This window comes from Platalea leucorodia (genome assembly GCF_965183815.1).
Source record: "Platalea leucorodia genome assembly, chromosome: 4".
In the NCBI taxonomy this organism is placed as follows: Eukaryota; Metazoa; Chordata; class Aves; order Pelecaniformes; family Threskiornithidae; genus Platalea; species Platalea leucorodia.
Genome location: NC_138826.1, coordinates 24,482,946 through 24,495,914, shown reverse-complemented (window position 1 = coordinate 24,495,914; position 12,969 = coordinate 24,482,946). Strand labels below are relative to the sequence as shown.

At 44.0% G+C, this 12,969-nt stretch overlaps 1 protein-coding gene across 10 annotated transcripts in view; it reads left to right on the top strand.

The window, feature by feature from the left end:
• The window catches only part of CAMK2G (calcium/calmodulin dependent protein kinase II gamma), a 121,587-nt gene that overhangs the window by 45,393 nt on the left and 63,225 nt on the right, over positions 1 to 12,969 (top strand). For all 10 annotated transcript variants that reach the window (XR_014227822.1, XR_014227823.1, XR_014227824.1 and 7 more), the window contains exon 3: positions 8,578 to 8,637. Coding sequence is in view for 6 of the 10 variants with exons in the window: in XM_082308164.1 (XP_082164290.1) it covers positions 8,578 to 8,637 (60 nt within the window). In the remaining 4 variants the exon portion in view is untranslated. The remainder of the gene's footprint in view (positions 1 to 8,577; positions 8,638 to 12,969) is intronic.

Below are 12,969 nucleotides of genomic sequence, written 5' to 3'. Positions count from 1 at the left end.
GGCTTCAGGCTGAATCCACTGGTCTCTACTTGGCCCATTGCTTTTGGCTGAATAAGACTGGGAACAGCTTTTGAAACAGGCTGAAGAGCAGGGGCTCTGGGGGCCTGTGGCTTGTGGGGAAGGATGGGTCAGGTGGGGAGGAGGCAGTGGATGCTGTGGAGGGATGTCTTGTCAAGGGGTTTACAAAATCCTGCTCTGAGTGCTGTAGCAAACTCAGAAGGAGGTCCCTTGCCCAGACTCTGAGTTGATCTCAAATGGGAAGCCAAGGACTATGCCTACAGTGGATGGCTGGGCTGCTTGCTCCTTCCCTTTCCATATACTGGTGCATGCACATGCGTTCAGATTCCATGTTGCTTTGCAGTGCTGGCTTTGGTCAAACCATGGGATCTGCTGTAGGCAAGAACCTAAGCTGAATAGTGGGAGTTCTCTCTGAGAGAGAGAGCCCACACCCAATCTGGCTTATTGGTGCCTTTGTAGGCAAGGAATGGCATGTCAGGCTGGAGCACACTTAACGGCCCTGTGTTCACATCGTTGGTTGTGACTGAGATGATTCTCACCTATAGCTGTGAGCCTGCACTGATACAGTAATTTGACCTCCTTTGACTCTTGAAGTTCTGGAAAGTTGCTGGTGTCTGTGAGAGCCCAAGCTCCCCGCTTCCTCTTAATGTGCACATAAGGTTGCTTTTCTTTTGCTTTATAATGTCTGCAATAGGTAATACTCAGGGTATGCATTCCCGCTGAAAGCAAGAGGACAGGAATTCTCCTTCCCTTACCAGGTTCGCCTGCTGGATAACATGACGAAAAATATTGGACAAGTTGTTTGCTGATAAACTAAAAAATATACATGTGAAAAGAAAAGGCAGCTTTGAATGACACCGAGCATAGAAACTGCAATGGCAAAGGTGCACACTATGACTTTTTTAAAAGAGACATCTCTTTTAGGTATTTTTAGTACCTTCTTTTCTTTTGCCACTGTTGTACACATGTTGATATCTGCCTTCAATTAGATTATCTTTGCAAAGTAAGTACAAGGTAACGAAATACTGAAAAAGAGAATAAATTTCCCTGGCCCACTCTTCAGGGTCCTCATCAGAGATACAAATATAATTACTTAAATGATCGTGACTTCTGCTCTGTGATGTTAATAGTCTAATTTCTGCATTACTTGAACAAAAAAGTGGAAACTCTGTTCTAAGTTCATGCAGTTAGTTCCTTTTGTTTTGGTTTTCCAGTTCAGTACTACCAAGGGGTTCACAGATACTAGTGTGTGGAAACACAGCTTGTTACCAACTGCATGAGCTTTCTGGCTGTCTTGAAGATCCATGTGTACATGTACTTTAGGGGTAGTATTACACTTTTACGCGTGGAGTTGTTTGTTTCTGGGAGGTTGGGAGAGCGTGGGAAAAGGCTGTTACAAGGTAATAATATTAGTGATTTTGCTAGAGGAAAGTCTTTGTCAGAAAGTACGTCTGCCGGTATTTCTTGAAAGAAGTCTTGTATTTGTTTCCTGTGTTCTGTTGGCACTTCAGTCCTCCTTTGTCAGTAGCTGAACTCAAGTTATGAGGATTTCACTACTGTCTCATTTCGCTAGCTTTTACCAGGTGAGAAAAGTGGAACTTTGCTGTTTCATCTTCACTTTCTTGCTCCAGCCATGTCTTCCCCTTGGTGACTTAATGACTCTTGTGCGGTTTCCGCAGCAAAGATGCGGGTGGTGGTGGTAGGGCATGGGTGCCCCTCTGCCCTTGCGCTTGGGATGTCGTGCCACTGGGGTCGTTCTGTGCCGGGGGGGGCTGGAAAACAGACTTTGGCTTTCAGAAATGTTGCCTGCAGTGGGGGTAGTATGCTGTTACAGATTTATTAATTTTGGCTGGTCTTTGAAATGGCAATGTGGAAACACTGAAATGGAAATGTCAAAGTCCTGAGCTGCAAATAGCTGGAGGGAGGGAGGGAGGGAGAGGGTTTGGGAAGTGTCGTTATACGCTTATTTTCTTTATATATTTCTTTAGGCATCTGCTGTTAGCTTTTGTCAGAAAGGATACACTGAATCTACGAGGGCCTCTGGTCATTCATAAGGCCTAGGGTGATTTTTTTGTTTGTTTCTACTAACTTCTGCAGAAGGGGAAATGGTGGTGATCTGAGACTTGCTGGTATTCATGTGTGAAGTGGTGGTGTGGTGTACTGTCCTGTGCCACCCTGCTGCAAATGCTTAGAGATCTGGGCTGTTCTGTAGCACAGTCTTGTTGGAAAAATAAGAGAATATGGGGGAAAGTCTGTGGTTTGAAGTGCTGCATGAGGGAGCTAGCTATCTTTTGCTGCAAATGTCTCGGCGAGGAAGTTTAAATTTAAACAAGCAAAGAAAAGCATGAAGGAACCTGAAGGCTCAGACTAGTCTCATGCTACAAAATGTATTTGATGCAAATTCGATTTCTGTCTTGAAGCAACTCAAATGATATCTCAGCAGCTGGCACCAATTGACGATCTCCCGGAATTGGCATGATGACAGCAATCAAACTGAATTTATTGCATTGGGTTTGATTCCTCTTCCGGACTCTTCCCATTCTCAGAAATGTAATCTAGACTGTGTTCCCACAGGAATGATAGCTTCAAGCCTCCTTTAACAGCAACGATAGAGCACGGTCCTAATACAGGAGGAAGACAGGTGGACTGTAGTACTGAGCAGCCGGATTGTATGTTCCAGTATGCTCCAGCAGGAAGATTATGTATTGGTAAAGGGAGGAGCAAGGCTTTTTTTTCTTCATGACACAGTTTCTCATCAAACAGAGATGATTCACAACTAAGCGTTGTGTTGCTGCTTCTTTTTACTGCATTTAGGAAAGAATCTGCCTTCTCATTGGGGTGGCTAAACTTTCAGGCTGCTAAAAGTTGCGACACCCCCCCCCCCCCCCCCCCTTTTTTTTTTTTCTTAAGGCATGCGTACTAAGTAAAGAGCGAGCTTTAGCCACAGGACCTCAGTACAGCTGCAATTTGGTAAAGTAAGCCAGTAAATGCTGCAGTGGGTGTGCTCCTTTGCACGTGGAACCGTTTTGAAGAAGTGCTGTGTTTCTAATGCTTGTTGAAGAAAGTATAGTAGAATTAACTTTTTCCACCTCATTTTCTGGTGGGTGTGAAATTAACCACTTGCACTGATAAATCTTGGTTTGGTTTATTTCAATAACTGTTTTGTCCACTCTTTCAATTAGTTTTTAATGCTGTCTTCTGCTTGCCAGGAGAAGGAACTACCTGAAATAGGTGTGGTTTTGCTGACGTTTGTTCCTAGAGCAATAAGTGTCAGTGTTCCCTGGGCAGGTGCAGGGGATGGGGCACAAAGGGCACGTCTCTTTCAGCCTCCCCGGTCACTGGTCCTTTGAGGAGCTTGGGGCAAGACTCGGGCTGGAAAGCGCGTTTGCATGGCAGCTGCCTGCAGCTGAAACAAAACCCCTCTCCGCATCTCTTGGGAGTGGGAGTCAGTCAGGGCATCGTAGCTATGTCTGAAGCCAGGAGGGTTTCGTGCTGTGCTGCCTGTGCAGGGTGGCAGTGTTGGCACCTGACACCTAACCATCTTCTGCTCCCCGGCTCAAGTTCGGCCCTCACCCTGCTTGCTTGGGACTGATCTCCTTTTCGGATTTGTTGCAGGTGTCTTTCTCCAGACTCTGCCTTTTGCAGGTGTACCTCAGCTCCCGCAGACAGGTCTCCCTCTGCTTCCCTGGCAGCTCCTTCTCCTCAGCACAGCTTCCTAACAGGCTGATCAGGCACAGTGACTGCTTAATCTTTTGTTGTTGTTGTTGTTGTTGTTATGTAAATGTTCTCACTTGACAGCTCTAGACTGCTGGGATTTGTAGATGTCCTGTGCCCTGTCTGTGTGTCTGAAAATGTTCTCCTCCAGGCCTCAGGTACCCTTGGAGGAGAAAGACCTGGTGAGGGAAAACCTCCTGTGAAGCAGCCGTACGTGTAGTGGCTAGAGTAGACAACTGGGAAGTGATTCCCTGGAGAAGAACGGAGCCCAGAAGTTGGGTCTTAGCTTGTTCATCCATCTCTGCCACTGCATCTTTGGGGTAACAGACTGAAGTGGTCAGACGATGAAAGGATTTTCTTACAAAAGATTAAGAAATGTGCATCAATATAAAACTGGTGACTCCCCACCCTGCTGGAGATTGCCAGGTTTTCATGAAGTAAAGCTGTCTGCATTTTGTTTTTTATTTCTGTTGGGTACACCTTTCTTTTATGTCACATTATCCTGTGATAATGGGCCAAACTGTCATCATTTTCGTCTGTTATCCTCTGTACTCAGGCAGGGTTGTTTTTGTTTTAACCTGCTCAGTTAGAGATTCTTACAGCTGTGATATTATTAATTGTGCACGGTCACTTCTGTCCATCCATTGTGCATGAGCAGTCCTGTCCCGGTGAATGGACTGCATGTTTGTATAAAATGAAGCAGTTTCATTTTTGCAGGTCCTTAACTCTCATAAATGATGCTAACACAATCATTCTTGTTTTCTATTAAAGTAAATCCCTAGACAAATCAAAACCTACCCAAAGAAATCCCAGTTCTCTGAACAGGCAGTTTCTTATCAGGCATGTTCTGAAAAAAACTGGTATTAATGTTACTAGAATGACACTTAGCGCAGTATTTACGGAGCAATGATGTTAAAGATACTTGGGTTAAATGTAGTCTCACATGCTGAACCGAGATGCAGAAATCGTATCATATAAAGGACTAATAAAGAGAAATAGATATTCACACCTTAGTTTGTGTATCAAACATGAGAAAGTTTTCTCTTGCTGCTTTTAAGCACTATCTCCTTAAGCATTTACATTTTAAATTTTGCTGCAAAAGAGCTACATAGACTGCACTTTTCTGTCCGTGTAGATACTCATTGCTTCAGACTGTAGATAGAAGAATTGTTCAAATAGCAAGATTCTCTTTTTTTTGGCTGGAAAACAGTAAATGAATATTAGATGAGTGTTTGTAATATCCTGTACTTAAGTTTTAAGCATCAGCTATTGTTCAGGGCTAGACAGCTCTGTAACATAGCAGGAAAAGAGCTTAATGAAACCCAATATTTGGAAGCAGGAGGTAGATGAATTCAGACTTGGAACGGCAGTGCTAAATTTTAACAGGAAGGATAACTAACATTTGGAGTAATTTCTGTGGGTGTATGGCTTTATTTATCACTTGAAGTCTTGAATGTGAACCCTTACGTTTTCTAAAGGATATAGTGTTTTAGGCAAGTTATGGAAATTGCTCGTTGAATTTCATAGTTCATGAAAGGTGGGAAATAAGCCTAATGTCCCAAGCCTGGGATCCTGTGAGGTAGGTCAGATGTGTTGCTGCATTTCTGTTAGCTGCGAGGTGTACTTCCACTGTGCATTAAGAATAAACACCTTGACTCCGCAAAGGGCTTGCAGAAATAAGTTTGATCTTTTGTGCAGAGGGAGGAGAAAGGGTTTGCTTTGCAAGCTCTTGGTAAGGCAGGGATCTGAACCCATGTCATCTTTTCATCATTATTCTAATACAGTTAAGAATACTTTGCATTTTTAAGGTTCGGTGAGACTCCATGTAGGAGATGTGTTAAAGCCCAGCCTTTGGCTGCTCTGCTGGACTCAAGAGAATTTTGTTTTTTCTGTCTTCTACCGGGAATAACTGTTGTTAGACCAGAGAAAGGTAGAAAAATTGCAGCTCCGTGGTCATTCCTTATGCATTTAGGTACCGGGTTGTTCCCTGCAAGTACCAGATCAACTCTGCCACTGATCCCTGGAACGAGAGTCAAAGGCCTACACTGTGCCAAAGGCCACCAGGCAATCAAGAAAGATTTAAAAAGAGGCTCTCTTGGGGGATGGGGTGGGGGGGCTTTTTCAAGTCCAGGTTGGGCTGCGTTCTGGTGTCGCCTGCAATGGGATGGGTGATCCTGCCGGAACGTGATCCGTGATCCTCCAGGACCTGCGGCAGGAAACCCGCCCAGCCTGACCTTTCCCTGCTCTCAGTTGTGGCGGCTGGCTGCTGCGGGCTGGTGCTCCCAGGGCTGGAGTGTGCTTTCTCTCTGTGAGTTGTGCTTGAGTTTGCCTGTTTTGTTGCCCTGGAGACAGGAGAGTGTGGTATGCTTTCCCCCTGACCAGAAATAGTTTCCTGTACCTTGTGACCGGAGTGCTGTACTCCTCCTCTGGTCTCCCGCCAGGCTGTGTGGTGCTGGAGGGATGGCGTGTGGGGTGATGACCTCTTGTCACAAGTTCTGGTGTGGCTGCTGCCCATGATCACTGGCCGCCCTGCCCATTCCCCTCCCTCGGCACGATGGTGTAGGATTTCAGGGGAGCAATTGCTCTTGATTTACATCTCCCATGGCATTTTGATGGTTATGTCATTTTGTTTGAGCCTTGCTCCTGTCAGCTGTCTGTCCTGGCTGTCGGGACCCAGTGGCTGAGTAGCACGTGGTAAGCTCTTACCTCTTCTTCCCCCTTTGCTCAGCTGTTTTTGCTGTCTGCTTCCCTGTGTCCTTGTACTTGGAAACAGATTCTCAGCAAGTGTAACTGCACACGAGGGCAATGTGATCCGGGTGGATGAAGGATCCCCTTCTGTAGGAGTTCCAAGTAGAGCTGGGAGGGTAAGTGGGGAATTTGCAAGACCCAGGCGTGCAAGCAGGCTATGGATATTTTATCTTAAACTGTTGTCCTGCTGTGAGAATCTGGCCGGAGTGCTGAGTATGCAGCACAGTCTGTTACGTTGCAACTGTGTTTTGCAAAAGTTAATTTGTGAGAGATGTTGCTAAAAGGGAAGCCAAAGCACCCTCACCCCTCCCCAGCAATGCAGGTGAGAAAGTGCTTGCACTGCACCAAGGCCTCAGGAGCGTGGAAGCTCTCCAGGCTTTCTTGCTGCCTGCTACTTTATTGGAGAGTGGTTCTGGCATAGAACCGTACAATATATGCAACAGCAACAATAATTTCCAGGATTGAGAAGGAAGGAGAGATGAAAGGAGTAATTTACCTTCCCCCATCCCTGAACAGTAGCAGATGAGGATGTAAGCACATCTCAGCCCTATAAAATATTAATTGGGACATTTTCTACAGTTCAGCAGTGGGAAAGACAACAGAAATCCTGCAGTGCACTGAGCTGCTATTCCCAGCCTGGGAGAGAAAAGTGTTCTGAGCTGAGCTCGGTCTCTGTCTTTCACTCATGGGGAAGAGAACAGTTGCCCAAAGCCTTCCATTACAAAGGGAAGGGAAGACCATGCAGAGACCATGGAGCTGCACAGGCTGTTCTCAGGCAGAACAGTGCAGTGTGGCTTTGTTGAAGTGGGTCTCCAGTGGGTTTTCTATAAATCGGAGGATGTTGCATTCCTACCAGTGATCTACTGAGTAGCCCAGCCAGCCAAGGGTCCTGCTTACTCCTGTGGAGAAGACTTGTGTGTCACAGGGGATGCAGAGAAGGTGTGTTTTCAAGCCTGTGTGCTGAAGATCTGCTACAGAAGGAATGTCAAGAGCAGGCAGGGACTGCTGCTTCCCCTTGCTATGTTCTTTTGATGGCTGGACTGGGGAGGAAGGGCAATCCTTGCTTCTTGCCTCTTTCTAGGCATCTGCATCCCCAAAAGTCTAGAGTTTAGCAGCTGCCAGGGCTGCCTAAAAGATTTGCCTCCCTTAGATCCTTTCAGTAAAATCTGTGCTTGTCCAGTGTGAGCATTTCACTTGAGAGGATGGGGGCTTTGTAGTGCAAGTTCAGGACTCAGTCAGTCATTGCTGTAGTGAAAAATCTCCTGTCTGAGCCTCAGTGGCTAAAAGGCCCCCTGCTTCTTGGCTGAGACGGGCAGAGTTGCTCTAGTGCCCTCTCCTTTCCTTGCACTCACGCATGTTGCATTTCTAGGGAGGACAAACCATTTTTTACTCTCTTTGATATTTTTTTCTTTAATCCAGATGACAGTCGTATTCAAACTGATGTTGCCTTTGGGCTGAAATAAGCATACTTAGCATTTGGACAGAACTTCTCGCCTGGAGATCTCGAAGTGCTTGATCAGCATTTCACCAGCGAGTCCGTCCCTGGGTACTGAAGTATGGTTACTTTTACGGTTCACTGGAGCTGGCAGAGTTCCCTGCTTCATGTGATGGCTGTGCACTAGCAGGAACTCTGTATTTCTCCTTCCTACTCTGCCCTTCTTCCCTGGTGTTCCTCTGGAGTGGAAGCAGGTCCTTTTCCCGTTTCATGTGGGCTGTTTCTTCAGAGACTTTTCCTCCTCCTCTCCAGCCTTGGAGAAGGGGGTAAGTCTCAGAAGGGATGTCACTGCAAGTGGCTTTGCGTGTTTGTGAGGCTGACAGAAGAGTGGTGTCTTTGACTCTGCTGCTACTCACTTTGAATCCAAGGAGAGAATATCAGTTTAGTGCTAGCTCTGCAGAGGGAGCGGAGACCCTCCTGCAGCCTCAGCTGCATAGCCCTCACCTGAAACGGCTGTGAGGTTTTGGGAGACAGTTGTGTTCCAGCAATTCCCGGCCCTCTGGATGTTTGCTGGGTCACTGTGTTCCTTTCTCGGTTGAATATGAACAAGAGCTTAGTTCAGAGTTGTGGTGCTTAATGCCTTGTTTTTTATTCTCTTTCAGATCACCAGAAACTGGAACGTGAAGCTCGAATCTGCCGACTTCTAAAGCATCCAAATATTGGTAAACCTCCTTGGGCTCAGAGGGATGGGGGTGAGAGAGGAGTGATGTGTCTCATCTAGCACACTGTAAGAGAGCAGATGTATTCTGAATGTTCACAACAACTTGTCAAACTTGCCTGTTGAAATCACCCCAGTTTCTCTCTTTGAGAAATTCTGCATATGACCCCGTCCCGTCCCTTAGCATCCTGGCTCAGGTGTTCACCAAAGTGTGCTGTGTTCCTGTCCACTCACCCATGTGGAGCTGTCCCTGCTCCTTGGATGATGCATGACTCTTGTCTGCTCATCTGACATTCTGCAATGGGAGTGAGCTGTTGTGTTTGTTTTCCCCACACCTGTCTTCTGTTTCCTCTTCTTGGCACTTTTTGACATATCTGTTTAAATGCTGTATTCAGTGACATGCCCAAAGGTAAAGGAGGGTGGGCTAATATGTCAGCTGCTCTTATTACAGTGGCCACTTAATCTAAAAACAAGAGACCAAAACCAAATTGCCCATTTTGGCAGTGGTCAAAAAAAAAAAAAACAACAGTAATGGAGTAAAGGGAATAGTTTTGCCTGGAAATACAGGAAGAGGCAAAATAAGGCACAACTTCAAACCGAAACTACGTTATTTACTGAACTATAGAGAGAGGGCTTGGATTTTTATCTAGTTCTAAAGCACCATGGAAGTTTATCCTAAGTTTTCTTTTAGAGAAATTTCACATTGCTGGAAGTTGCTTTGAGCAAAAGATTTGGACCATTAATAATCCCCTTTTTAGGATCTTTAACTAAATAAAGCCCCTAGGATTCTAGCTAAGGTCTAATTTGAGTTAATTTATTTAAGAAAACATTAAGAAATACCAAAGTGCCACCTTCAAACAGTGCCACTGTTACATATCCCTGTCTGGAAAACCTGTGATGCATTACATTTATCTTTCTTTTGCATAACCGTATCTGTCAGTGTAGATAACGTTTTAAGGGCATCCGTCTGCACTCCTGACTTTCCGCTTCGTAATCATTTGCTCCTACCCTCTGAAGACCTGGGACAGGAAAGGTATCTTACAGCATACCCCATGGACTAGCATCTGTAGCCTATTCCATATGTGATGAAGAAGCAATTTCCACAAGCTTGGGACCTCGCAAAATGCAAAGCACCTTAGTAGCAGCTTTTCAGCAGAAAGAGCTTTGTTGCATCTGAGTGTAGTTGTGGAGGGAGCTATGGCATGAGGAGAGGAGCAGCGGCCACCTTCTACAGTAATTTGCACTGATGAATATATTGGCCGGTAAATTTATTGCTTGGCAATATTCAGAATGACTAAAACTCATTAGCTGGTGAGCAAGCTTCATTTGCCCCATAAGACTTGTTGCACTTAGTTTAGTAGGTGATGTAACTTTTTATTTTGGCCTTAACTTCAATTTCATCATCTCTCCTTTTTATCATTTCTTACATCTTTTCTTGCCAGGCCTCTCACAGAGTAAATCTTTTATACACAAGAGGAAAACCACTTTTATAAGTAAATCGCACCGAAAACAGAAACATGTAACATTGCTGGTTCAATTCTACAGCTTCTATACTCATCTGTAATGAGTGGCAATGCTTGTCTCCTGTTGTATTGTGGTTAGGAAAAGACAGTTTGGGGGAATGTCAGTGGTTCTTGCATTTTTTACAGAGCGTTTCTTGTCTTCCTAGAAAAAACAGTTTTTCTTTTAAGATAAAGAGACTAGGCATTCTAAACTCAACAGGTGGTCACAAATAGCAGTAAAGGAATTAAGTTTTATGCCTACAACACAGAATCAAAGTGTGTTGAATAAGACCTCAGGAAGTCATATGGTCCATTCAGCAGTCCTGTGACAACCTTTTATACCTGGCTGGTTCCAGGCATGTTTGTTCTTAAAAACCTTTAATGCTTCCACAGCCCCTAGTGGCAATCTTTTCAAATGTTTAATTTTTCTGTCAGTTAGACATTAGAAAAAACATACTGTGCTGCTATCTTAGCTTGTTGTTTCTAGTTCTATCGGGAGTATATGTGGAAAGTAGTTTTTCTTTCTTGTAACAATCTTTTACATATTTGAAGACTGTTATCATGTCTCTTTTTAGTCTTCTTTTTCTTCAGACTAAACAAAACAAACCCAGTTCTTTCAATCTTTTCTCATATGTCATGTTTTCTAGACCTCCAGTCTTTTTTTTTTTTTTTTTTTTTTTCTTTCTCTTCTTTCCCTTCCCTGGACTCGCTCCAGTTGCTTCATATCTTTCTAGAAATGTGATGCCCAAAACTGGACATGAAAATGTAACTTGGGCCATATCAGTGCTGACTAGTGGGGGAAGACTTGTTTCACCTGTCCTACCAAAGATACTCTTGTTTTGTACATCAGCCTGGGAAACTTGCCATTTAAACATCATTAATGCACATTTGTTTTCTGACGCATTATTGCTCCAGACTATTTTCTGCGGAACTTCTGGCAAGCAAATAATTTTTCCATCTTGTATGGATGAGGATTCCTATCGAAGTGTATATTACATTTGTCTTTATGACAGCAAATAGAAAGAAATCCACTCTGTAGGTTCCCCCCAAAATTTGTCAAGACCATTTTGATTTATCTTCTGATAGTATAACAGGGTTGCAACTCCCCCCCCACAGTAACATGATCTTTAATAACAATGCCATATATTGCATCGTGTAGATAATTAATAACACTGTTGAATACTGTTGGACTCTGGACAAACTCTTGAAGATATCACTTGATAACACTGTTTCTGTTTGACAGCAATCAATTTTGAGTATGTTTTTTCAATGAGTTGTATACACCATTGTAAGCTAGTTCTGAATACACATTTTTTCTAAATTGCTTATGGAAATGGCATGTAAGATGCTGTCAGAAACCTTGCTGAAGTCCAGATGCTGCATGCATTGCTGCTTCCATATTCCTTGGACTTGTTATGTTGTCATAGCAGGGAAACATGTTGTTCTGACATAGCGGTAGGGTTTTTTTTCCTTGAAACGTTTATTAACGGTTAGTAATCACCTAGTTACTGCCATTCTATGTTGTAAACTCTTCTGGATGAATACTTGGTGTGTTGCCTCAGTGTGAGCTATGCTAGTAACACTGCACCAATCCTGAAGAATTCTGCTTGCTTTAATTTCCCTATTAAGTTGTGTTGTTACTGTTTTTATTGCAAACTGCGTTGCAGCATGTCCTGCTCTTCTACAGTGACCTGAGCCTCGAGTGGGTCCGGGACAGACGATTGAAAGTTAGGACTCTGCGAGGTGGGCTGCTTTTCTCTCCTGCCTGTACACAGGCTATAAAACAAACCTATTGTTGAATTTGTGGTTCTTATCCATTTGCTGCAAAACAGTTGATTCTGCTGTGGAGATTCTGGACTGCAACACACTGACCATAACACTGCTACTATGATAAAATAAAGGGTACTCTAGGTAGAAAATAATGGTGATATTTCCATTTGCTGTTGCTTTTTGTGAAATGACCACTTTCTGAGTTACCCTAACATTCCTTCATGAAATCGCAGCCCTAATTATAGGCTATTGCTCTGTAATTGGGTGTTTTGCTTGTCTTGAGATGCACATTATGGCCAAGGTAATCACAGTGCAGTAATCCTTCTAAGAGTTTAGTGTTGCAGGAAGGTTTTTGTCTGGACAGAAGAAAGTTGACTTGAGGCAATTTTCTGACTTCCTACTCATGGTATGTACCATGTTCTCATTGCGAACCATCCATTTGAATGTGACATTATAGCTGGTCACGTCAGACTTCAGTTCAGTAGAGGAAGGACTTCTTTCCGTTAACTTTCAACTTGGTTTTTTTCCTCCTGACAACTTTGTAGAGTATTTTGCATTCTGGTCCAGAGAAACCATTTGCCAGCCATGCTCACCAAATACAGCAGAATTGGACAGAGATCAATCAGTGATCTGTTGACTCCATCCTGCTTTAAAGGCAAAAAAGTTGTACCCATTACTGAGGATATGGGAGTGTTAAAGAGAGGCAGAAGGCAACATCGCTAAAACCCCACTGTCTGTAAGCAGATAAAATGCCTGTGGAAGTTGGCAGGAGTCATGGCTCTATGGGGAATTCCACTTCTTGAACAGCTTACTGTTCCAGCGATTCACTTATCTATAAATCTTGTGGGCATTTGACATGGATGTATTTGGGAGCACGTAGAAGAGAATGATAGGGCTCTCTTCTCCCTTCCTCCCTGCTTTGCAAGAAAGAAGCAGGTTTCTATAAGTACAGTCATAGCCCTGACTCTTCATTTGCAGACGCTTTCCTGATTGTGCCACTGAAGCTTGTGCAATGGCTAAGATAAAATAAACGTCACCACTGCCTTCTGTTTGTTATAGAGCTA